The sequence below is a fragment of the Mixophyes fleayi genome, chromosome 6 (genome assembly GCF_038048845.1).
Source record: "Mixophyes fleayi isolate aMixFle1 chromosome 6, aMixFle1.hap1, whole genome shotgun sequence".
In the NCBI taxonomy this organism is placed as follows: Eukaryota; Metazoa; Chordata; class Amphibia; order Anura; family Limnodynastidae; genus Mixophyes; species Mixophyes fleayi.
Window position 1 is genome coordinate 211,487,057 of NC_134407.1, and position 26,291 is coordinate 211,513,347.

The following is a 26,291-nucleotide window of genomic DNA, read 5'->3' on the forward strand; positions in this document are numbered from 1 at the left end:
GAAAGAAGGTAAGCTTGGGTAATAAAATAAAAATAAGACATGGGTTAAGTGAGTTAAACTTTCTATATATTATAATTGGGAGGAGCTAGAGGAAGGCAAAACATGAGCCACAGTCTGACAGTTGCAGGTAAGCCATAAAGTAGGGGCGGAGGAGATCCCTTCCGACCCCAAAAAATGCCTCAGATAAATCCCCTGGATTAGTCAGCCCATGATGTCTTCTGCTAATTGTAGCTACATATACAGTTCTGGTAAGGGGGCATCCAATCTGTTTTTAAATTGTATTAGTGAATTTGTTATCACCATGTCATGTAACACAACGTAACTACCCTTACAGTAACTATCCCATCCTATTCTTTCTTTCATTCACAATTGATGACCCATCAAACCTGGTTTTTCTAACTTATTTCTAATGTAAACCGACATTTCCTTTTATTAGTCGTTGCTCACTTTTGAACCCTTTCTCCTATATCTTCGTACAGCAAGGTGCCCAAGACTGTGCCCCATATTCTATCTGTGGTCTAGTTAGTGCCTTATACAATGGTAATATTATGTGTGTAATTGTGGCCCTTTTTATGAATTGCAGGATGTTCTTCACCTTTGCAGCTGCTGCTTGGCACTGTGTGCTTATCTCTCACAGTCTTCACCAGTAGCCGTCCGTTCAAGGTGTAAGTAGAATAGTTATTTCCACAATCTAAGTACCTAACACTACACTGCATGTCCTTTATTTCACGTCATGTCTCAGTTCTATATAGAGGTGTATTTGACACCACAAGCTTTCTGCATCAGCGTGGGAGGAACCTCATGCCCACAAGTGCCAGCATGCTCTGGCATCCCTGGGTATGTTGGTATTTGTAGAAATACAACCGCCTGCATGCCCAAGCTGTTTATCGCTGCCAGGGCCAAATACAAAAATGCTATTTTTTATTTTTGATTACTTAATTAACTATAACCTACCGCACTTTTTTTTTTTTTTTTTAGCAGGGCAAATTCCAGGCTGGGGCTGTGTCCCTCTATAACAGTGGGACCCCCTCACACTACATACAGAGTGACCAGCTTCATATTTGTTTATACATTTTGTTCGAACAATACATAACGCTATTTCTCTCATTTCTGTCCTTCACCTTCAAATTAATCTCAGCTAAACATTACACTACATAAAATAAACATAATACACACAGCCGCCGCTGGTACTGCTCTGACCCGCTGTAGCATGCGGTCCTAGATCACACTTCACACAATACAGTGCGAGAGGCTGACTGCCTTTCTTTCCTTAATATATAAGAGCATTAACAAAAATACAAAATTAAACACAAGTAAACCTAAGTATATCAGAACAGAATTGAGAAGGTGGTAGTCAAAATAGGCAAATGTTTTAATTTATTTGTCACAAAACTACTGCTCATGTTTTTAATAAATAATGCATGCCCTACTATGAATAGAAGTCTGAGCCATTAAGGAGAGCAAAGGAAAAAGGAGTAACCAATTCTGAAATATTTCAAGAGCCCCTTGTAAAAGAGCTGTATGTAACCACCCCCCCCCCCCCCCCCCCGGCTCTGTCCTGCGTTACCACCTTACACTAAGATTGCTGATAATTATTGTGTCTATTCCAATATTCCAAAAGATAGATCTGAAATGTATGTGGTGCATTATTCCTTCTACCCAAGGAGTTGTTGTTTTTTCTTTTTTTTTCTTTCAATAAGTTTTATTGGAGGTTTTTGAAAATAAATAAGGGGATATAGAAAACAAAAAGGAGGGCAAAACACAGGGGGGGTACACAGCGAAACCCCCAAAGGGGGGGGGGGGGTGCTTACTAAGGTAAATCAACCTATTCAAGACAGTATAGACGCAGGTATACACAGTGCAGATATCTTCTACAACAGTGAAAGCAAGATCCAGTAACTTAATAGCAGCAGTAAGCAATGTATCAGTCACGTTGAGGAGGTTCAATTAAAGCAATAGATAAGGGGGCGGGGGAAGAGGTGCAGGTGCGAATTGGGGCGACTGCCATCTGTGGTATATTTGGACCACTTGAACTATATCATAATAGGAGCTGAGGCAGATGTGGAATAGGGTGCGTCTATAGTCTCCGTATCAAAGCTATACTGGATCTTTGATACAATCTGGGAAAAGGTAGAGGACTTCCAGTTTCGGGCTATCACAGCCCTAGCTGCTCCAAGTAGTTGTTTTTTGGCTAAGAAACCAAACATTTCAGCATTTTGTTATTTTTTAAATGGGCATGGTCAATTTAGTAGTAAAAATAACCAGGGTTCTCACAAATTACACCAAAAATCGGGTGGTTTAGAACATTAAACTTTATTGGATGGCCACTCACTGTTAGCTTTCCATTTTATTTTCAGCTTTATCAAGTAGTCTTTCTAAACTAGGGAAAAAACCCATATATAATGCATATCTATATACACCAATCGGCCACAACATTAAAACCACCTACCTAATATTGTGTAGGTCCCACTAGTGCCGCCAAAACAGCTCTGACCTGTCAAGACATGGACTCCACAAGTTCTCTGGTGTCCTGTGGTATCTGGCACCAAGATGTTAACAGCAGATCCTTTAGGTCCTGTAAGTTGTGAGGTATGGTCTCCCTGGTTCAGACTTATTGTTTGGAGTTTGGATGCCAAGTCAACACCTTGAACTCTTTAATGGTTTGAGGAACATGACACTGAATATTTTTTACAGTGTGGCAGTACACATCTTGCTGAAAGAGGCCGCTGCTAGCGGGGAATACTGTTGTCATGAAGTGGTGTACTTGGTGTGCAACAATGTTTAAGTTGGTGGTATGTGCCAAAGTAACATCCATATGAATGCCAGGACCAAAGGTTTCTCAGCAGAACATTGCCCAGAGCATCACCCTGCTTCCTCTGACTTGCCTTTCTCCCATAGTACGTCCTGGTGCCATCTGTTTCCAAGGTAAATGACGCACACGCACCCGTACGCCAACAGAATGTTAAGGAAAACAGGATTCACCAGAGCAGTCCACCTTCTTCCATTGCGCCATGGTCCAGTTCTGGCTCTCCCGTGCACATTGTAGGCACTATAGTCAATGGATAGGGGTCAGCATGGGCACCTTGACTGGGCTGCGGCTACGCAGCCCTATATGCAGCAAGCTGTGATGCACTGTGGGTTCTGGCGTCTTGTATAATAACTAGCATTACATTTTCCAGCATTTTGTGCTACAGTAGCGCTTCTGTGGGATTTAACCAGACAGGCTAGTCTTCATTCCCCACAAGCATCAATGAGCTTTGGGCGTCCATAACCCTGTTGGCGGTTCACAGATTCTCCTTCCTTGAACCGCTTTTGTTAGGTACTAACCACTGCATATGGGAACACCCCACACGACCTGCCGTTTTGGAGATGCTCTGACCCAGTCCTCTAGCCATCACAATTTGGCCCTTTTCAAAGTCACTCAGATCCTTACACTTGTCCATATTTCCTGTTTCCAAGAAACCAACTTCAAGAACTGACTGTTCATTTGCAGCCTAATATATCCCATCCTTCGACAGGTGCCCTTGTAACAAGATCATCAATATTCAGTTCACTTGTCAGTGGTGTTAATGTTGTTGCTGATCAGTGTATATGTTCACCAAAACGTTAGGAAATCCATTCATCAGATAAATGATTTACTAGGACCCGCTGTGTATATATCAGGGGAATATATGGAAGAAGAGGATTGGTCCTCAGACAGTGAAAAGGGGGAAATTGAGCAAGAACCAGTATCTTTTAATTTAGCTTAGTGAATAAAGTGATGGGGAATTCAATATTTACCATCCACAGCAACATTACAGGATGCTTTCTTTGAGGAGAGTCAGCATAAGACTGATTTTTTTTCCCGTACATAATGTTATTAAAGATCTTACTAGGAAAGAATGGAAATAACCAGAATGGCAGCACGGTGGCTAAGTGGTTAGCACTTCTGCCTCACAGCACTGGGGTCATGAGTTCAATTCCCAACCATGGCCTTATCTGTGTGGAGTTTGTATGTTCTCCGTGGGTTTCCTCCGGGTGCTCTGGTTTCCTCCCACACTCCAAAAACATACTAGTAGGTTAATTGGCTGCTAACAAAATTGACCCTAGTCTGTGTGTGTGTTTGGGATTTTAGACTGTAAGCCCCAATGGCGCAGGGACTAATATGAGTGAGTTCTGCGGAATTAGTGGCGCTATATAAATAAATGATGATGATGATAGTGTCAGTTAAACCCTAAAAAGATTGAAATAATGTATCCTTTTTTATATAGTGAGGTGGAAAAATCGGATCTTATTCAGAAAGTTGATGAAGTAGTAGCTAATCCCACAGCAAGAACTACCATTCAACTGGATAATGGACACCCCTTACAAGACTCCATGGATTGGAAGATGGAAACGTGTTTTAAGAAATGACATCTCTGCAAGAACTGCAGTTATGTCTGAGGTAGCAGTGGCCTCTATTTCTAGAGCCCTTAGTATTTGGATATCCAAGACAAGATTACTAGAGAGCTCTTTTATTAAGAAGTATGGAAACTCTTTATTTTTATGAGAAGCTTCCTTAGATGTGGTAAGAAATAAGAAGATATAGGGGCCTGGTAGCAGGGGCTAGAAAATTGTTAAACCCGGGGCGATTTAGGCCCCGCCGCCTTTCTGAGATCTAAGGCTGCCGGCGGCTGCACACTAAGTGCAGGTCCACTCGGCTGCCCTGATTGTGTTTAAAACACAATCAGGGCAGCCAGGCAGCACATTGTCCCTGCCGAACAGACCTGCACATACTGTGCAGCTGTCGGCCACAAGTCCCTGCTAGGGGGGGCGATTGCCCCGATCGACCCCACCCTGGAACCGCCACTGCCTGGTAGACAGTTCTTATTATTCCTGTGTGTTTGTATATAGAGCTTAGAGATGCTCTGGCTCGATTTTATGAAAACCGAGCCCACCCAAACTTAGGGGACCCGAGTAGGCTCCCTACTGTCGCGCATCCTCGTATCTGAATCGAGACAAAATGGCATGGAATTCACAACCCGCGAAATACGACAACGCATCAATAAGTCCTCTCGCCCCCCCCCCCCCAGAAGATCCAGCTCCATTGCTCACACAGAAGGGGTAGCAGTGTTCTTGTCACTCTCCATTCTTCAGTAACATTGCTCATACAGAAACAGGAGGGGTAGCAGTGTTCTTGTCACTCTCCATTCTTCAGTAACATTGCTCATACAGAAACAGGAGGGGTAGCAGTGTTCTTGTCACTCTCCATTCTTCAGTAACATTGCTCATACAGAAACAGAAGGGGTAGCAGTGTTCTTGTCACTCTCCATTCTTCAGTAACATTGCTCATACAGGAACAGGAGGGGTAGCAGTGTTCTTGTCAAAAATTGACTGGAAAGGACTGGAAATTAATGTTATTGAGGTTAATAATCATGTACGAACAAAAAAAGCGCAAAATTCTGTGATTTTAGAAAAAAAATATGGAATTTAGAAAAAAATAGGGATCCAAAACAAAAACACACGAGGGCGGTTTTGCCAAAACCAAAACACAAAGTTAATCCAGATCCAAAACCAAAACACGGGGGTCAGTGAACATCTCTAATAGAGATATCTGTTATTTTATATAAAATAAAGCTACATTTGTATCTATCCAGTTGCTATATCTAAGTGATTTTGGATTCACACAGGTACCGGGTACCCTCAGCGAGCACATTAGCCTCAGATGGACCAGCTAAATATTGAAAAAAATACATATGTGGATATCAAAATATGGATATCAAAATATGTTTTAATTAGGTGTGGAATAAAAGAGAAACAAGCAGAACAAATTACTGTTATAGCTTATTCCACACAATACTTACATGGGCCGGACAACATTATTGTCATCTTTTAGAAGCAAAAATAATACAAAGTGATGTCTGTCTAAGTGGGGAAGTAACTGGACACAATTCCATAAGGGTCTGTATGTGAGCACGATGTACTTTCACTGTGTCAGTAGCCCTGCGCATAGTCTTCAGTAGTCTCCGAGTATATCATGGTTCGAGTCCTGGTGTTATAACACCCACTGATTCCCACAATGGAATAGTTAAAAGGAGAATTGTAATTAAATTAGATTGTAAACGGTACAATACACAGAAAAAAATAAAGGCGGCTGGGCGGGAATTTTAAAAAAAATAAACGACTGCACGTCCAGCCAATTGGCGGCAAGGCCAGTGAGAATCCCCATCACCCTATGGGGAAGTGGGGCACTAACCTCTCATCACAGAACACGCCCCCTGCTTGGCCGTAAGTCTGTCTCCTTTCAGGTCCGCACTTATTGCATTTAAGAGTAATATTCTGCTGCGCATTTATTAGTCTGTTTGATAACTATAGAAAGTAGTATGTCAGGTCGTGGTAAAGGAGGGAAGGGGCTCGGGAAAGGCGGTGCTAAGAGGCATAGGAAGGTTCTCCGTGATAACATTCACTAACGGCTGTTCGATCAGCCAATCAGCGGCAAAGAGAATAAGCCCACATTCACTCTGAACTGAAGCTGTCGCCCTCGTCACAGGACACGCCCCCTGCTTCGTCCGACCTCTGTCTCCTTTTCGGTCCGCCCCAGCTGTATATAAGTAGGATGCCGCGCGATGTCTTTGTTAGTAGTTTTCTGTATTCTGTTCAATCATGTCAGGTCGTGGTAAAGGAGGGAAGGGGCTCGGGAAAGGCGGCGCTAAGAGGCACAGGAAGGTTCTCCGTGATAACATCCAGGGAATCACCAAGCCGGCCATCCGCCGTCTAGCTCGCAGGGGAGGTGTGAAGCGCATCTCTGGGCTCATCTACGAGGAAACCCGCGGTGTCCTTAAGGTGTTCTTGGAGAATGTGATCCGTGATGCCGTCACCTACACCGAGCACGCTAAGAGGAAGACGGTCACCGCTATGGATGTGGTGTATGCCCTGAAACGTCAGGGCCGCACCCTGTATGGCTTCGGTGGCTGATTCCCTTTCCTGTCTGTCCCGCTACACAACACAAAGGCTCTTCTAAGAGCCGCCACCATGTCTTATAAAGAGCTGTACTCTGCTGCTACTAGTATGTAAGGGGTAACAATATGCTACAAAGGTGTCTTATTCGTACTGACTAAATGATTATATGATATTGCCGTCGACGGCTTGTTCTCCCATAGAAAGCAACTTAACGTAAATATTTAAGCGTATGTTGTTATATGATCATACACTAAGCCAGGAGATTATAGTGTAAGCGGCTTAGTGAATGAGTGAGGATAGATCAGTTGCTGTTGTACGTTCTCCGCCTCTGAGCTTATCCCGCGGTTTCCTGGAGAATGAGATCCGTGAGGAGAGTAAGAGCCGGGGCTGTAACGCAGCTTCTCCTCCTACACTTCTATTATCTGATAATGTGTCTCGGTGTATTGTAGCGATTGGACGTTACTTATGGAAGCACGGAGACCGCCAGACAGCATGTGGGAGGACAGAGCCTTAGTGGGACAGATATGTACAGGTTGTTCTAGCCCAGGCAGGGAGGACGTGGGCGGCTCCTAGAAGAGCCTTTGTGTTCTCTCAGGACAGGAGCAGATTACTTGGCGCTCTCGGACACATTCAGTGCTCACATCCGCTTTTCAGAATGAAACATCTATACAGCCCTAATAACTTCATATAACAAGTCTCGTCTGCTGTTTAATCTGTTATTAGCGTAAATAATTTAACTTACTGGTTATGGGTCCAGTTTATGAGCAGAGAAACCACAATAATCACAGCTCGATTAAGGAGAATTTGGGTGGCTCTTAGAAGAGCCTTTGTGTTATCTCAGGACAGGAGCAGATTACTTGGCGCTGGTGTACTTGGTGACGGCCTTGGTGCCCTCGGACACGGCGTGCTTGGCCAGCTCTCCCGGTAACAGGAGGCGCACGGCGGTCTGGATCTCCCTGGAGGTGATGGTGGAGCGCTTGTTGTAGTGGGCCAGGCGGGAGGCTTCCCCTGCGATGCGCTCGAAGATGTCATTCACAAAGGAGTTCATGATGCCCATAGCCTTGGAGGAGATGCCGGTATCGGGGTGGACCTGCTTGAGCACCTTGTACACGTAGATGGCGTAACTCTCCTTCCTGCTCTTTCTACGCTTCTTCCCATCTTTCTTCTGGGTCTTGGTCACGGCTTTCTTGGAGCCCTTCTTGGCCGCTGGCGCAGACTTAGCTGGTTCAGGCATTCTCAATGTAGACTACGCAGAATCTAATAAACACCCCTCCCACAACCGCTCTATTTATAGGCAGCCCATGTAAATGAGTCTCACCACCTGCTCTGTGCGCTATTGGAGAGTTGTGTCACGTGATGAGCAATGATGTAATGTTCATACCGTAGACTGCTGATTGGTGATTGACTGAACACAAGCGGCATTGGCTGGTCTGAAAACGAACCAATAACAGATGCTGGAGTCTGTCCCTTAAGGGTATAAATACAAGGATGAGGGGGCGCAACTGCTACTGTTAGACTTTGAGATAAATACAGTTGAGAATGTCAGGACGCGGCAAACAGGGCGGTAAGACTCGGGCTAAGGCCAAGACCCGCTCATCCCGGGCCGGACTCCAGTTCCCGGTCGGCCGTGTACATCGGCTCCTCAGGAAGGGGAACTACGCGCAGCGTGTGGGAGCCGGAGCCCCGGTGTATCTGGCCGCGGTGCTGGAGTATCTGACGGCTGAGATTCTGGAGCTGGCCGGGAACGCCGCCCGCGACAACAAGAAGACCCGCATCATCCCCCGTCACCTCCAGCTGGCAGTGCGCAACGACGAGGAGCTGAACAAGCTGCTGGGTGGGGTGACGATCGCCCAGGGAGGCGTCCTGCCCAACATCCAGGCCGTGCTGCTGCCCAAGAAGACCGAGAGCCACAAGGCAGCTAAGAGCAAGTGATTTACTGCTGGATACACCCCAAAGTACTGACGTCCCCATAACACAAAGGCTCTTTTTAGAGCCACCCACATCTTCCTACGAGAGCTTATTACACAGCTGCTATTTACTTGGTTATAGTTAATCTAATACTGTAACACCACTATTCAATCCAGATTGCAGTAACGTTTACCACCCTCACGTCAGTACTGTACATGTTATAGTTACACAGCTCCTTGGCGATCTTTCCTGCAGCAGGGACTACTTGGGTCAGTAACCTACGGTCTGGTGTAGGGGATCCGCCCGCTGCACACTAGTTACGATTTTAGGCATATAACAAACGTTTCTATTGCACTGTGACTATAGGGGACACTACAACTCGTTTAAAAAGATTTTGAAGGTTCTGTGTGATTTTCGTTCTGCCTTCCCTGTGCACATCTGGGCAAAGGAACAAGCTGGAATAGAAAGCGGAGGGCGAGTGTTACTGCGCTACTAGTGTAGGAATTAGTTGGTTACATTACACATACATGATTGAAAAATTCTGTATGTGGTCCAAATCGATTGTCTTTGTACATTTGACTCGATTAAAGAATACTCATATCTTTTAAAGCCCAAAGACATAGGAAATGGTTAATAAGCCGAAATGTGTGTATACAACTGATCATTGGATCGTGGAGATCATCTTACAATAAAACCAGGTAATATGGGGGGATGAGAAATATAACTACTCTGAGGAGCGGACAGCACACAGCAGCCGTCATAGAGTAACGCAGAGATGGCAGATCAGGGAGGAGGTCACATCACAGCTCTGTCACCCAACTGACACTATAGTTCAGAGGCAGCCAACCAAGTATTAATATAGGACACAGGGCTGCACGGCCATTGGCTGAAGTATAATACCAGCCCGTGTGCTCATTGGTGGGTGTCATTAGACACGCCCACCCTTGTTCTCGGTTCCAGGATGTCTGCTCTCAGTTTATGTTTCTCTGTAAGGAAGAAATGAGAGATTTATAGGAAATATTCTAATTCCTTCTCGCTCTTCTGTTTCTAAACTGGAAAGAATTTCGTCGGAAGGACGGAAAATTAACCCAACTTCTTTAACGGGCACCTGTATGTTATAGAGAAATTCTACTAGACAGGACTAAAGTGATCATCACCCGGATGATCACCAGCCTAGAGCCTGAGCCTGTAAGTTACACCGTTAGTCACTGATTACAGACATGTTGTGTTTGGTGATAAGCTAGAAAAATGTCACTGCTCGTACTAACTACTCGTTATATACAGAAATCCATTCACATTCTCAGTTCAAACAAGACAACAATGTTATTGTAGTAAGTCTGTAGGAAGAATCAATGATTGTTAACAGAACAGCCCGAACCTGTCATTGTTTCTCTTCCACCGATTACTCAAGAGCTGGTGATTAGACTCCGCCCCCCATGGCTGTGAGGTCTCCCATCAGGTCCGCTCATACTGTATAAATGAAGCGCTAGGTTTCATTGCGCATCACTTTTTGACGGCTTGCAAAAGAGAAAGAGAAAAATTATGTCCGGCAGAGGGAAAGGCGGTAAAGGACTCGGGAAGGGAGGCGCCAAGAGGCACAGGAAGGTTCTCCGTGATAACATCCAGGGAATCACCAAGCCGGCCATCCGCCGTCTAGCTCGCAGGGGAGGTGTGAAGCGCATCTCTGGGCTCATCTACGAGGAGACCCGCGGGGTCCTTAAGGTGTTCTTGGAGAATGTGATCCGTGATGCCGTCACCTACACCGAGCACGCTAAGAGGAAGACGGTCACCGCTATGGATGTGGTGTATGCCCTGAAACGTCAGGGCCGCACCCTGTATGGCTTCGGTGGCTGATTCCCTTTCCTGTCTGTCCCGCTACACAACACAAAGGCTCTTCTAAGAGCCGCCACCATGTCTTATAAAGAGCTGTGCTCTGCTGCTACTAGTATGTAAGGGGTAACAATATGCTACAAAGGTGTCTTATTCGTACTGACTAAATGATTATATGATATTGCCGTCGACGGCTTGTTCTCCCATAGAAAGCAACTTAACGTAAATATTTAAGCGTATGTTATATGATCATACACTAAGCCAGGAGATTATAGTGTAAGCGGCTTAGTGAATGAGTGAGGATAGATCAGTTGCTGTTGTACGTTCTCCGCCTCTGAGCTTATCCCGCGGTTTCCTGGAGAATGAGATCCGTGAGGAGAGTAAGAGCCGGGGCTGTAACGCAGCTTCTCCTCCTACACTTCTATTATCTGATAATGTGTCTCGGTGTATTGTAGCGATTGGACGTTACTTATGGAAGCACGGAGACCGCCAGACAGCATGTGGGAGGACAGAGAGCCTTAGTGGGACAGATATGTACAGGTTGTTCTAGCCCAGGCAGGGAGAATGTGGGCGGCTCCTAGAAGAGCCTTTGTGTTCTCTCAGGACAGGAGCAGATTACTCGGCGCCCTCGGACACATTCAGTGCTCACATCCGCTTTTCAGAATGAAACATCTATACAGCCCCAATAACTTCATATAATAAGTCTCGTCTGCTGTTTAATCTGTTATTAGCGTAAATAATTTAACTTACTGGTTATGGGTCCAGTTTATGAGCAGAGAAACCACAATAATCACAGCTCGATTAAGGAGAATTTGGGTGGCTCTTAGAAGAGCCTTTGTGTTATCTCAGGACAGGAGCAGATTACTTGGCGCTGGTGTACTTGGTGACGGCCTTGGTGCCCTCGGACACGGCGTGCTTGGCCAGCTCTCCCGGTAACAGGAGGCGCACGGCGGTCTGGATCTCCCGGGAGGTGATGGTGGAGCGCTTGTTGTAGTGAGCCAGGCGGGAGGCTTCCCCTGCGATGCGCTCGAAGATGTCATTCACAAAGGAGTTCATGATGCCCATAGCCTTGGAGGAGATGCCGGTATCGGGGTGGACCTGCTTGAGCACCTTGTACACGTAGATGGCGTAACTCTCCTTCCTGCTCTTTCTACGCTTCTTCCCATCTTTCTTCTGGGTCTTGGTCACGGCTTTCTTGGAGCCCTTCTTGGCCGCTGGCGCAGACTTAGCTGGTTCAGGCATTCTCAATGTAGACTACGCAGAATCTAATAAACACCCCTCCCACAACCGCTCTATTTATAGGCAGCCCATGTAAATGAGTCTCACCACCTGCTCTGTGCGCTATTGGAGAGTTGTGTCACGTGATGAGCAATGATGTAATGTTCATACCGTAGACTGCTGATTGGTGATTGACTGAACACAAGCGGCATTGGCTGGTCTGAAAACGAACCAATAACAGATGCTGGAGTCTGTCCCTTAAGGGTATAAATACAAGGATGAGGGGGCGCAACTGCTACTGTTAGACTTTGAGATAAATACAGTTGAGAATGTCAGGACGCGGCAAACAGGGCGGTAAGACTCGGGCTAAGGCCAAGACCCGCTCATCCCGGGCCGGACTCCAGTTCCCGGTCGGCCGTGTACATCGGCTCCTCAGGAAGGGGAACTACGCGCAGCGTGTGGGAGCCGGAGCCCCGGTGTATCTGGCCGCGGTGCTGGAGTATCTGACGGCTGAGATTCTGGAGCTGGCCGGGAACGCCGCCCGCGACAACAAGAAGACCCGCATCATCCCCCGTCACCTCCAGCTGGCAGTGCGCAACGACGAGGAGCTGAACAAGCTGCTGGGTGGGGTGACGATCGCCCAGGGAGGCGTCCTGCCCAACATCCAGGCCGTGCTGCTGCCCAAGAAGACCGAGAGCCACAAGGCAGCTAAGAGCAAGTGATTTACTGCTGGATACACCCCAAAGTACTGACGTCCCCATAACACAAAGGCTCTTTTTAGAGCCACCCACATCTTCCTACGAGAGCTTATTACACAGCTGCTATTTACTTGGTTATAGTTAATCTAATACTGTAACACCACTATTCAATCCAGATTGCAGTAACGTTTACCACCCTCACGTCAGTACTGTACATGTTATAGTTACACAGCTCCTTGGCGATCTTTCCTGCAGCAGGGACTACTTGGGTCAGTAACCTACGGTCTGGTGTAGGGGATCCGCCCGCTGCACACTAGTTACGATTTTAGGCATATAACAAACGTTTCTATTGCACTGTGACTATAGGGGACACTACAACTCGTTTAAAAAGATTTTGAAGGTTCTGTGTGATTTTCGTTCTGCCTTCCCTGTGCACATCTGGGCAAAGGAACAAGCTGGAATAGAAAGCGGAGGGCGAGTGTTACTGCGCTACTAGTGTAGGAATTAGTTGGTTACATTACACATACATGATTGAAAAATTCTGTATGTGGTCCAAATCGATTGTCTTTGTACATTTGACTCGATTAAAGAATACTCATATCTTTTAAAGCCCAAAGACATAGGAAATGGTTAATAAGCCGAAATGTGTGTATACAACTGATCATTGGATCGTGGAGATCATCTTACAATAAAACCAGGTAATATGGGGGGATGAGAAATATAACTACTCTGAGGAGCGGACAGCACACAGCAGCCGTCATAGAGTAACGCAGAGATGGCAGATCAGGGAGGAGGTCACATCACAGCTCTGTCACCCAACTGACACTATAGTTCAGAGGCAGCCAACCAAGTATTAATATAGGACACAGGGCTGCACGGCCATTGGCTGAAGTATAATACCAGCCCGTGTGCTCATTGGTGGGTGTCATTAGACACGCCCACCCTTGTTCTCGGTTCCAGGATGTCTGCTCTCAGTTTATGTTTCTCTGTAAGGAAGAAATGAGAGATTTATAGGAAATATTCTAATTCCTTCTCGCTCTTCTGTTTCTAAACTGGAAAGAATTTCGTCGGAAGGACGGAAAATTAACCCAACTTCTTTAACGGGCACCTGTATGTTATAGAGAAATTCTACTAGACAGGACTAAAGTGATCATCACCCGGATGATCACCAGCCTAGAGCCTGAGCCTGTAAGTTACACCGTTAGTCACTGATCACAGACATGTTGTGTTTGGTGATAAGCTAGAAAAATGTCACTGCTCGTACTAACTACTCGTTATATACAGAAATCCATTCACATTCTCAGTTCAAACAAGACAACAATGTTATTGTAGTAAGTCTGTAGGAAGAATCAATGATTGTTAACAGAACAGCCCGAACCTGTCATTGTTTCTCTTCCACCGATTACTCAAGAGCTGGTGATTAGACTCCGCCCCCCATGGCTGTGAGGTCTCCCATCAGGTCCGCTCATACTGTATAAAAGAAGCGCTAGGTTTCATTGCGCATCACTTTTTGACGGCTTTCAAAAGAGAAAGAGAAAAATTATGTCCGGCAGAGGGAAAGGCGGTAAAGGACTCGGGAAGGGAGGCGCCAAGAGGCACAGGAAGGTTCTCCGTGATAACATCCAGGGAATCACCAAGCCGGCCATCCGCCGTCTAGCTCGCAGGGGAGGTGTGAAGCGCATCTCTGGGCTCATCTACGAGGAGACCCGCGGGGTCCTTAAGGTGTTCTTGGAGAATGTGATCCGTGATGCCGTCACCTACACCGAGCACGCTAAGAGGAAGACGGTCACCGCTATGGATGTGGTGTATGCCCTGAAACGTCAGGGCCGCACCCTGTATGGCTTCGGAGGCTAAACACCGGCTCTCGTCTCTTTCCTATCCCACACACATATATACACAAAGGCCCTTCTCAGGGCCGCCAACTTTTTCCTGTACAGAGCTATAATATCTTTGTAATTCCTGTAGGCTAATGCACCGGAAACCAAATATATAACAATGATTGTACACAGTTCCTCACGTGGTAATGCAGGTAAGTAGCACATACCGAAAACAAGCTTGTTATGTGAGCTGGATATAAATGCTCTTGGTGATCGCCCAGTGTTAGTTGCTTAATTAATGTTTCTCATTTTAATGGTGTAGCAATGTAAGGTGGTTGGGAACAACAAAAACGAGTCTGGTAACATAATTTTAAGATCATGCATTCCAGTTTTAAACTTGAAGAAATATGTCTGTAAAAAGCAAATCATTGCATAGACAGATGCCCCCCAGCCTGCCCCTGAGTGGGGTACCCGGCTATTATAATACAGATTACGCCTGTCTGGCACCCCTTCTATACAGAAAGATTATTGCATATTCATAAATCTTACAATGAGAGGGAACATGTTCAGTTTGGGAACCATACAGTAATGTTCATGGAGTAAACAAAAAAAGCACATAATATTGTTTACCAAATGATGGTTCTATTTCTTAGTCCTGCTTCAACCCAGGGTTTCAAGAGCCAGTACTATAGGGGGTATATGATTGTGCAGGCCAATCCCTATCCCGGGTTACTCTCCAAAGAATGTCACCCACTGGTCTATACAAGGGGATGTCTGTATTCAGATATTCACTCTCCCCTGAGATCCTGGGAATTAAGTGCTTAGAAGACACTTTGACTGATTCCATCAAGGCAATGTGCGTTTGCTTCAGAACGTACTTAATTTGGGTCTGCGCACAATCAAGTTCAACAAAGAACAGATATGAAGATACGTGCCCTGTTATGTGTGTAGATCTACTATACTACATAGGACACTGCAAGATGCATCTAATACCTATGTGAAATATAAATTTGGAAAAGGAGCACACAGAAAAAGACTTAATGTCACCTGGTAATATGGGCATTAATGACAAAACATTAAAGATGAAATGCATTTTATAGCCTGCATTACATGACTGTCCTCACTAGTAATCAGGACTTGGACTAGACCTGTAGCTGGAGCAAGAGATATAACTGAAAAACAAGTGCCTAAGAGATGCCCAGAGCTTGCGATTGACACGCCTTTAAAGTACATTGACTACGGCCAAATGCCCCCGTTCCCTCCCTCAAATCAGAGGCTGTAGCAAGTGCCCTTTCTGTGCAAAGATGAATTGAACGTGGCTCAGTTCTGTGACGTATGAGCCGGTTCTAGACATGAGCAGAGTAATTTTGCGGATGAGACGCAGAAAATCAACGTTTATGTCCCTTGATAAATCGGACCCACTGTATTGAAGTCTGTATGTGTGTACTATACGCCTCAGTGCTGGCTGGAGGTTATATCTTCTGCTGGACTGTCTTGATACACCAAGGAAAAAAGGACATCGTGGATCACCTAATCTTCCTTTGGCAAATATCCCTGTGGCAACACTGTGTATTCACTAAAAGCTAAGTGACAGGGAAGCTAAGACCTCGGCTCTTTGCTGATAGCAGCAGGAGAAAAGCCTCAATATACAAGATTCAGGGCCGGTTCAGGAATCATAGGAAGGACGCCCATAGATAGGTATAGTGTGGGTCTGTAGTCAGTATTTTACCTTGTAACAAACCTACAGTATAACTAAATGTAAAATTGTTAAAAAAGTGCCATTTACTGGCGCATGTCTCAGTTCTGCGCATGCGCAGAGTGATGTTGCAAATGATGCGCTCAGAATCAGCAGATATGTGCTGTGATGCACCAGGCCCTACATGTTCATTTTGCAGCGCCAGAGTGAAATTGTATCTTACTCTAGTTACCCCTGATAAGGTTCAGAGAACAAAACACGTAGGGCCTGACTCATTAAGGAGAGCAAGGCAAAAAAAGGAGTAAATTTGTTCCGGGACAAACCATGTGTACAATGCAAGGGGTGCAAATTAGTTTATTATTTTGCATGTAAGAAAAATAGTATGCTACATGAAAAAAGCAGCCAATAATACTTGATCGCTTTATTTTTAGACTGACATTTAAAGTTGATATAGAACATGCCCTACCCCAACTATAAATCTGTCCCCACATTTTAAATTTGCCTTCCCCTCCAATGCCACATGGTTTTTACCAGGTGCAAAGTTACTCCTTTTTTTTTTGCATTGCTCTTCTTAATGACTCAGGTCCATAGGGTCATTGTCCTCACATATTTGCGGCATGTTTATATGTTGGAGAGTTTACTGCTAGCAGCGCGACCCCTGTTGAACATTATTACTTTCTGGTCCTGACAGCAAAGGAATCCCTCTTGGGAGTTGGCATCATCATAGACACAGATAAGTGCTGTTTGGTTTTACCTTTTGTAAGGGTTTTTTTTTACTGTTTCAAAATAAAATTGACTGTCAACAATTTTACACATGGGCGTTGGCAGCTTTACCAAGTGTTTGACAGATAAGCCTTATTTCATTTTTAATGTAGCACCTCTTTCTAGTGCTGGGACGTGTATGTAGGTGTATCAGTGTGTGTCCTGTCTATGGGTGGTCTCAGCTGTAGCACAGAGCCTCCGCCTTAGTCAAATCACACCAGGGTTTTTGTTGAGTAGTGTCCTGGATTAAGCAACACCAGAGGGAGACTAAGGAACCCTCCGCCCCACTTTTCTGGACCACAGGCGCGCACATAAAATCATATCACACTGAGCTAAATTTAGAGTTTTATATAAAAATAGACCATTGTTATGTAAAAAAATACAATCGTATAAACTTAGCAAAAAGCACCTAAAACAGATGTCTCTGATATATGATAAATTTGAGGTACCGCTATTACCACATATATAATACTTTCTACACTAAAATAATGATATAATGCTATATACAGATATCTGTCTGAATCACTTTAAACGTCTATGAGTGTTTAACATAGCAATACAGTCCTGAAGAAGCAAACACATATACATCTATATGGATATGCAGCTTTATCATAAGGTATTTGGAATATAGACCCCTTCTTCTTTCAGCTCCAATATAAAGCAGTTTAAAACCTGAAGTGCAATTACAACGTCCCAACCATAGGGAGGAATTCAATTGGCCGAGTTAATTTTTCCAGTAACGTGGCCTGCTCACTATTACCATTATTACTGTAATAGTGCGTGTAAATACCATTATTACTGTAATAGTGCGTGTAAATACAATTATTACTGTCATAGTGCGTGTAAATACCATTATTACTGTAATAGTGCGTGTAAATACCGTTATTATGGTAGTTCTAACGCCGGCTTTATGCTCGCAGTTACCTGAGCTGCAAACAGAAAGCCGGGTTAATATTACTGTAATAACGGTAATACGTTTAACGCGGAGGTACTTCGGGGGAATTGAATTCCCCCCATTTAGTAGGCTCCTTGCCAAACAAAATATCTCCTCTTTGTAAATATTGTATGAATAACAGAACAATTGTGTTGCTTTTTTTTTTATTTGACTCAGTCCAATCACCCTACAAACTATCCCTCACCCTTATAATAAATCATCAGTCCTGTAAAAGTGTGTAAGTTAACTTTCTTCAGGTCTCCCTACCACAACCCTAACTAACAAATGGCTCAGTCTCATCACATAAACAAGATATGAAACATTGGTTCTTATCTTATCAGCCTCTCTCTTTCTCTCTTTGCTCCTCTGTTGGGATCTCTCAGAGCAGCCCAGCTTACAGTGTCTCCTATTATGGCATCTTCCTCTGTCTATACAGCGCTGGTCTCTCTCATTACCGCTGTAGCCCTTGCTCAGTACTGTTTCCTCTCCTCTCCTCCATGCTCCTTATCCGCTTCCAGCTGCTGCCGCTCCCTCTCCGTCCCTCTCACAATTCCAACTGCTCCTTCACAAGCTCCTCTTCCCCACTGCATGCTGAGGCATTACTAATGTGTATCCTCTGACACACCCCAGAGCCCGGTGCCCTAGGCAGCTGCCTAAAGCTACCTAATGGTGGCGCCTGCCCTGATTCAAGGACTAATTTTCTTTAGCACTTTATAATGTTTATCTTACTTTGGGTGTATATAAAAATTCAGCCTATAAATTCTTTCGCAACTAATGACATCACTAAGGCACAGAGAGTATCAATTTGCTAGGAACTAGTGAAGTCCCTGAGGAACAGATCCTATCCATTCTCTAGGAACGTGTGACATACATACAATACCAGTTTACAGTGTACTACTAATCTCTTCTATAGAATATTGTGTTACAGTGCTGGGTTTCTTATACAAGATGTATACGTGTCTGTGTGTGGTTGGGCTTTGGGAGTGAGGAGAATGTAGTTGGGGGTGAGATGGGAGAGTAGCATTATCATCATTTAACTATATAGCGCCACTGATTCCGCAGCGCTGTACAGAGAACTCATTCACATCAGTCCATGGCCCAATGGAGTTTACAGTCTAAATTCCCTAATATATATATACACACACACACACACACACACACACACACACACACACATTTTTGGAGTGTGGGAGGAAACCGGAGCACCCGGAGGAAACCCACGCAAACACGGGGAGGACATACAAACTCCACACAGATAAGCCCATGGTTGGGAATTGAACTCATGACCCCAGTGCTGTAAGGCACAAGTGCTAACCACTAGGCCACCATGCAGTAGATCACCCTGTGAGGATGGTCACAGTCAGAGAGCTGGCAGTTGTCCTTCTCCTCCATAGACCACAGCTTCTCCTGCCTAAACCTGTAGTATTAGCAGCCATTGGAAGCACAGACTACAACTGTCCTGTGCATGAAAATCACTCAGAAAAGCCTTTTGTCCTCTTTGTTATCCCCATGTTAATATCATGTAACCTTAATGTAAGTCTCTCCAACAGATTTCAGTGAAGATACAAAAATATTTGGAGAACCTAACACTCTTATTTCTTCACTGGATTGTTTCATTGAGGATCACAGTATTGTTATAAATATCCAGCCTGCAAAATCCCCATCAACAAATGAACAAAACATAAAACGTAATAACTAATAAATCATTTTCTGACTATTGGATGAAGCCGCATTTTTGAAATCTATATGTATCTTGGCCAGATATAATCTTTTAGAAGGTAATGTTATTATCAAGCACCTGTCAAGAATGTTATACGCTCAATCTCTGGGGCAAATAAAGCACATGAGTATCATGAATTATTTTTCAATGCACTGGGCTTTTACTATGGAGTTGGAGAGAAATTTACATAATTTTGTATGTACTACTAATTTCCAAGAGTGCATACATACAGTACTTCGACACTTAAGGGTATATTTACTAAACTGTGGATTTAAAAAAGTGGAGATGATGCCTATAGCAACCAATCAGATTCTAGTTATCATTTATTTAGTACGTTCTACAAAATGACAGCTAGAATCTGATTGGTTGCTATAGGCAACATCCCCACTTTTTCAAACACGCAGTTTAGTAAATATACCCCCTAGACTCAATTTTAGGCCTCCATACTACCAACGTAACCATAGTAAGTCAATGGGGGTAGAGTCTGACTGGGATGAGATCACTGGCACTGGAACAGTTATCCCACTGATGAACCCCTCTTGCCGGGGTAGATACCGTTGGCACTTCTCTCAGTTTCTTAAACACTGCCATGTGCACCACTAGGATACTTTTTAATGTTAAATATAGTTGTTCTGAAAAATTATTGTATTTATAACCTCAGAAATGTAGCCATAAGTGTGGTCTATTCTGCATATCCTGAACATTTGGAGTATGCAGATAACAGTTACTGGAAGGAGTGGGCTCTCCACAGCCCCTAATCCTACTAAAATCATGTAAGGGGTAAAATACAGGGGGGTCTTATGCAATAAGCATCATCTAACCCCTGCTGGGAACAATGGAATCTCCCAGCCACACTGGAGCCATACACATTGGACGTCCTCTGAATCAGGGACTAGGGTTCCTCTGAAATATACCCCCCTTTTATAAAGTTATGGTATCCCATGGCCTGGGTGTAATCTGCTCCACCTTGGAGGTAGATAGATGACAGCATGGGAAATACATGGGAATATAAGACAATATCAGAAGACCTAAGGTGTCTTCTGACAGCTCTGGCTGAAGTAATCAAGGAAAGTCAACATATGATATCGTATGGATTAAATCCATGCATTTCCAATGTAGAAGGATGTCCCCTGTGATAATCGTTTAGTGCATAGGTTGGCATTATTCCCCATTGTTCCACAAACACTTATACAGCGCTATGTGTTCCATTAAGATGCATTAGAATGTGTAACACACTGAAGGGAAGTGTCACTGGCATTCTGCCCTAAGAGAACCAGAGACCCTACGTGTGATAACCTTTATTATTACACAGTGCTGGTGACCCTGTCTGACCACACAGTACCCGTCCCCTATGATTACAGAAATGTTTGCTACCATTTGATATATAGGTTATTTCTGCACAGACATTTTCAGACAGAAAACTTACTTCAGGTGTCAGGATTATTCCAATAGTTTTTTTTTTTTTTTTTTTTTTTTTTTTTACCCAACATGATTATTTATAATCTTATATATTTTTTTAGACAAAGTTGAACATCTGCAATACCCACAACTAGCAAATCATCCAATATTATAAAGACAACAATACAAAGTTATATGGAAGGTGGGAAAGGCAGCAGACACGGTGCTGCCACCTAACGGGGTTTTGTTCAATTTTGTTTGGGGGGGGGGGGGGGAATTGAGAATTCGTCCTAAATTGAGTTCTGTGGATTTCTGGAAGAGATTTTCTCTATAACCACTAATGTCTTAAGTGTTATTGTCATCATCTGGTCTCTGAACATCAGCCAGCAGATCATTGATGAATATCGTGCAGCTTGGACGCTTAAATATATCGTTCTTACCGACTATGTGGTCACATGACAACAGACACACAATGGGTCAGTCAGGAGAATGGGATTTAAGGGTAAAATGCAGAGAAAGCGGACGGCCAGGCGGGAATTTTAAAATCACTAACGGCTGCGCGTTCAGCCAATCGGCGGCCAGGACAGTGAGAAGCTCTTCACCCTATCAACTCCTCATCACAGGACACGCCCCCTGCTTCATCGTATATGTCCCCTTTCTGGTCCGCACAAATTGTATTATCTGCAGAAATAGACGTCATATCAGGCAGCCCGTGGTAAAGGGACTAGTGTCACCTACACCGAGCACGCTAAGAGGAAGACGGTCACCGCTATGGATGTGGTGTATGCCCTGAAACGTCAGGGCCGCACCCTGTATGGCTTCGGAGGCTGATTCCCTTTCCTGTCTGTCCCGTTACACAACACAAAGGCTCTTCTAAGAGCCGCCACCATGTCTTCTGTACCCTGCTAGTGGTGTATTCGTGACTGCCGTCTCGGACATATCACATCAGTAACCATCTGTATTGTGCTGCAGTAGTATACAATAGACCATTGGTGCTCTGGAAGCGGTAGGAATTGTCTATATCATTCAGTGTCCTGCGTGTGACTTATTTACTATAGAATTGACATGCGCTTTATTGTATTATACCCCAACATATGTCCATTCACTACAGTCCCCGCTTAAACACGGTTCCGTTTCAGAAAGTTATATATTCGAGCGACACCGTCACTGTTAAAAGAGCGTCTGCTGCAACGCGACATCAGTATTACCGGAAAATACTTCTGTTCCAGTATCTACATTGTTTTAACAAACGTTTAGTTATAACAGTGAACGATGTTAGAAAACGATCACCGAAAGGAAAGGAAAAAAAATGGGACTAGAAACATACAATTCATCACAGCTCGATTAAGGAGAATTTGGGTGGCTCTTAGAAGAGCCTTTGTGTTATCTCAGGACAGGAGCAGATTACTTGGCGCTGGTGTACTTGGTGACGGCCTTGGTGCCCTCGGACACGGCGTGCTTGGCCAGCTCTCCCGGTAACAGGAGGCGCACGGCGGTCTGGATCTCCCTGGAGGTGATGGTGGAGCGCTTGTTGTAGTGAGCCAGGCGGGAGGCTTCCCCTGCGATGCGCTCGAAGATGTCATTCACAAAGGAGTTCATGATGCCCATGGCCTTGGAGGAGATGCCGGTATCGGGGTGGACCTGCTTGAGCACCTTGTACACGTAGATGGCGTAACTCTCCTTCCTGCTCTTTCTACGCTTCTTCCCATCTTTCTTCTGGGTCTTGGTCACGGCTTTCTTGGAGCCCTTTTTGGCCGCTGGGGCAGACTTAGCTGGTTCAGGCATTTTATAGACCGTCTTAACAGGCTAACGAAAACTGAAGAACACACCTCCCACAACAGCTCTATTTATAGGCAGCCCATGTAAATGAGTCTCACCACCTGCTCTGTGCGCTATTGGAGAGTTGTGTCATGTGATATTCATTGATGTCATGTTCCCACCGTAGACTGCTGATTGGTGATTGACTGAACACAAGCGGCATTGGCTGCTCTGAAAACGAACCAATAACAGATGCTGGAGTCTGTCCCATAAGGGTATAAATACAGGGCTGAGGGGCGGTTCTGTTACAGTTAAATTTTGAGACATACATAGGTGAGAATGTCAGGACGCGGTAAACAAGGCGGTAAGACTCGGGCTAAGGCCAAGACCCGCTCATCCCGGGCTGGACTCCAGTTCCCGGTCGGCCGTGTACATCGGCTCCTCAGGAAGGGGAACTACGCGCAGCGTGTGGGAGCCGGAGCCCCGGTGTATCTGGCCGCGGTGCTGGAGTATCTGACGGCTGAGATTCTGGAGCTGGCCGGGAACGCCGCCCGCGACAACAAGAAGACCCGCATCATCCCCCGTCACCTCCAGCTGGCAGTGCGCAACGACGAGGAGCTGAACAAGCTGCTGGGTGGGGTGACGATCGCCCAGGGAGGCGTCCTGCCCAACATCCAGGCCGTGCTGCTGCCTAAGAAGACCGAGAGCCACAAGGCAGCTAAGAGCAAGTGATTTACTGCTGGATGCACTCCCCAAAGTACTGACGTCCCCATAACACAAAGGCTCTTTTCAGAGCCACCCACATCTTCCTACGAGAGCTTATTACACCGCTGCTATTTACTTATAGTATTAGATTAACTACACAGACAACACCACTATTCAATCCAGATTACAGTAACGTTTACCACCCTCACGTCAGTACTGTACATGTTATAGTTTCACTGCTCCTTGGCGATCTTTCTTCATTCTTTACTGCAGTAGGGACTACTTGGGTCAGTAAACTAAGGTACGGCGGCTGCGCTTCTAATACAGAATGCGGTTAAGTTCCACAAACTAGAGTTACGATTTTAGGCATATAACAAACGCTTATATTGCAGTGTGAATATATAGAGGACACTACAACTCCTTTAGAGATGTGTGATTTCCTCTGCTTTCCCTGTGCTTATCTGAGCAAAGGAACAAGCTGGAATAGAAAGCGGAGGACGAGTGTTACTGCGCTACTACTGTAGGAATTGGTTACATTATGATTGATACATGATTGAAAAATTAAACGCTGGCAGAAAGCAGTTATGTGACGCTAGAGCTCGCTTTGAGAAAGATTTGGGGGCTCTGAAAAGAGCCTTTGTGTTGTGCATATGGCGGTGCCGAGTATCTTACGCCCTCTCCCCTCGGATCCTGCGAGCCAGCTGGATGTCTTTGGGCATGATGGTCACCCTCTTGGCATGGATGGCGCACAGGTTGGTGTCCTCGAAGAGCCCCACCAGATAAGCCTCGCTGGCCTCTTGCAGGGCCATGACGGCCGAGCTCTGGAAGCGCAGGTCGGTCTTGAAGTCCTGGGCGATCTCTCGGACCAGGCGCTGGAAGGGCAGCTTGCGGATCAGCAGCTCGGTGGACTTCTGGTAGCGGCGGATCTCCCTCAGAGCGACGGTTCCGGGCCGGTAACGGTGAGGCTTCTTCACACCGCCGGTAGCTGGGGCGCTCTTCCGGGCAGCTTTGGTGGCCAGCTGCTTGCGGGGAGCCTTCCCGCCGGTGGACTTGCGAGCTGTCTGCTTGGTTCTGGCCATGTCTTTCTAACACGATTGTAGTAGAATATAAGAATCAGCCGCCGAACAATCTTATTTATACACACTGCTGCAATGTGATTGGATGATTTAAGCACGCCCTTCAAATTGATTGGTTGATATATTTTCGTCGGGTTTGTCAAAAAACCCGCCCTGAATATCTGATAATTAGGGATTCTCCTATTATTTATCATCATTATTATTATCATGCGACGGCCGAACATGATCTCTGATTTAAGAAGTTACAATAAAATGTATTCCCTCGTTTACAATATTGAGTATTACGATGTAATACAAACAACACAGTAATAGGATGCACAGAATGAAGGCGGAGAGAGCTGCTGCTGCCTCTAGGCAATGAAGGGATTCAGACAAAACGTCTGAAAATAAAGCATCCTGTAGCTTGATAATTTCTTATATTTACACATAGTATTACCTTTTTATGATTGTTGTTGAAATTATCACTCTACATTGACTGTCAAATCGATTGTCTTTGTACAGTTGAATGGACTAAAGAATACTTTAAAATATCTTTTAAAGCCCAAAGAAATAGGAAATGGTTAATAAGGCGAAATGTGTGTATTGTAGCTCTGTCACTCCCAACTGACACTATTGTGTTAATATAGGGCTGCACGGCCATTGGCTGAAGTATAATACCAGCCCGTGTGCTCATTGGTGGGTGTCATTAGACACGCCCACCCTTGTTCTCGGTTCCAGGATGTCTGCTCTTAGTTTATGTTTCTCTGTAAGGAAGAAATGAGAGATTTATAGGAAATATTCTAATTCCTTCTCGCTCTTCTGTTTATACTGGAAAGAATTTCGTCGGGAGGACGGAAATTTAACCCAATTTCTTTAACGGGCACCTGTATGTTATAGAGAAATTCTACTAGACAGGACTAAAGTGATCATCACCCGGCAGCCTAATAAGTTACACCGTTAGTCACTGATCACAGACATGAGGTGTTTGGTGATAGGCTAGAAAAACATCACTGCTCGTACTAACTACTCGTTATATACAGAAACCCATTCACATTCTCAGTTCAAACAAGACAACAATGTTATTGTAGTAAGTCTGTAGGAAGAATCAATGATTGTTAATAGAACAGCCCGAAATTGTCATTGTTTCTCTTTCACCGATTACTCAAGAGCTGGTGATTAGACTCCGCCCCCATTCATGTGAGGTCTCCCATCAGGTCCGCTCATACTGTATAAAAGAAGCGCTAGGTTTCATTGTTCATCACTTTTTGACGGCTTGCAAAAGAGAAAGAGAAGAATCATGTCCGGCAGAGGGAAAGGCGGTAAAGGACTCGGGAAGGGAGGCGCCAAGCGGCACAGGAAGGTTCTCCGTGATAACATCCAGGGAATCACCAAGCCGGCAATCCGCCGTCTAGCTCGCAGGGGAGGTGTGAAGCGCATCTCTGGGCTCATCTACGAGGAGACCCGCGGGGTCCTTAAGGTGTTCTTGGAGAATGTGATCCGTGATGCCGTCACCTACACCGAGCACGCTAAGAGGAAGACGGTCACCGCTATGGATGTGGTGTATGCCCTGAAACGTCAGGGCCGCACCCTGTATGGCTTTGGAGGCTAAATATCGGCTCTCGTCTCTTTCCTATCCCCCACACATATATACACAAAGGCCCTTCTCAGGGCCGCCCACTTCTCCCTGTACAGAGCTATAGCATCGCCTTTGTAATTCCTGTAGCCTGATGCACCGGAAACCAAATATATAACAATGATTGTACACAGTTCCTTACGTGGTAATGCAGGTAAGTAGCACATACCGGAAACAGCTTATGTGAAATGGATATAAATGCTCTTGGTGATCGCCGATTGTCAGTGTTGCTTAATAAATG

At 45.0% G+C, this 26,291-nt stretch overlaps 7 protein-coding genes across 7 annotated transcripts in view; 4 read left to right on the forward strand and 3 right to left on the reverse strand.

The window, feature by feature from the left end:
• Window positions 1-26,291, forward strand: part of LOC142095458 (oocyte zinc finger protein XlCOF7.1-like) — a 57,175-nt gene that overhangs the window by 20,478 nt on the left and 10,406 nt on the right. The gene's annotated exons all lie outside the window — the stretch shown is intronic.
• Window positions 7,722-8,174, reverse strand: LOC142160006 (histone H2B 1.1). Its single transcript, XM_075214924.1, has one exon. It carries the CDS (start codon window positions 8,150-8,152, stop codon window positions 7,772-7,774), a length of 381 nt encoding a protein of 126 aa, XP_075071025.1. The 5' UTR covers window positions 8,153-8,174; the 3' UTR covers window positions 7,722-7,771.
• LOC142159990 (histone H2A type 1-like) lies at window positions 8,366-8,953 on the forward strand. Its single transcript, XM_075214905.1, has one exon. It carries the CDS (start codon window positions 8,458-8,460, stop codon window positions 8,848-8,850), a length of 393 nt encoding a protein of 130 aa, XP_075071006.1. The 5' UTR covers window positions 8,366-8,457; the 3' UTR covers window positions 8,851-8,953.
• LOC142159999 (histone H2B 1.1) lies at window positions 11,466-11,920 on the reverse strand. Its single transcript, XM_075214916.1, has one exon. The coding sequence runs from the start codon at window positions 11,896-11,898 to the stop codon at window positions 11,518-11,520; it is 381 nt and encodes a 126-aa protein (XP_075071017.1). The 5' UTR covers window positions 11,899-11,920; the 3' UTR covers window positions 11,466-11,517.
• LOC142159989 (histone H2A type 1-like) lies at window positions 12,113-12,699 on the forward strand. Its single transcript, XM_075214904.1, has one exon. The coding sequence runs from the start codon at window positions 12,204-12,206 to the stop codon at window positions 12,594-12,596; it is 393 nt and encodes a 130-aa protein (XP_075071005.1). The 5' UTR covers window positions 12,113-12,203; the 3' UTR covers window positions 12,597-12,699.
• On the reverse strand, window positions 22,254-22,695 carry LOC142160001 (histone H2B 1.1). The gene has a single exon (XM_075214918.1). It carries the CDS (start codon window positions 22,682-22,684, stop codon window positions 22,304-22,306), a length of 381 nt encoding a protein of 126 aa, XP_075071019.1. The 5' UTR covers window positions 22,685-22,695; the 3' UTR covers window positions 22,254-22,303.
• LOC142159992 (histone H2A type 1-like) lies at window positions 22,981-23,457 on the forward strand. Its single transcript, XM_075214908.1, has one exon. It carries the CDS (start codon window positions 22,997-22,999, stop codon window positions 23,387-23,389), a length of 393 nt encoding a protein of 130 aa, XP_075071009.1. The 5' UTR covers window positions 22,981-22,996; the 3' UTR covers window positions 23,390-23,457.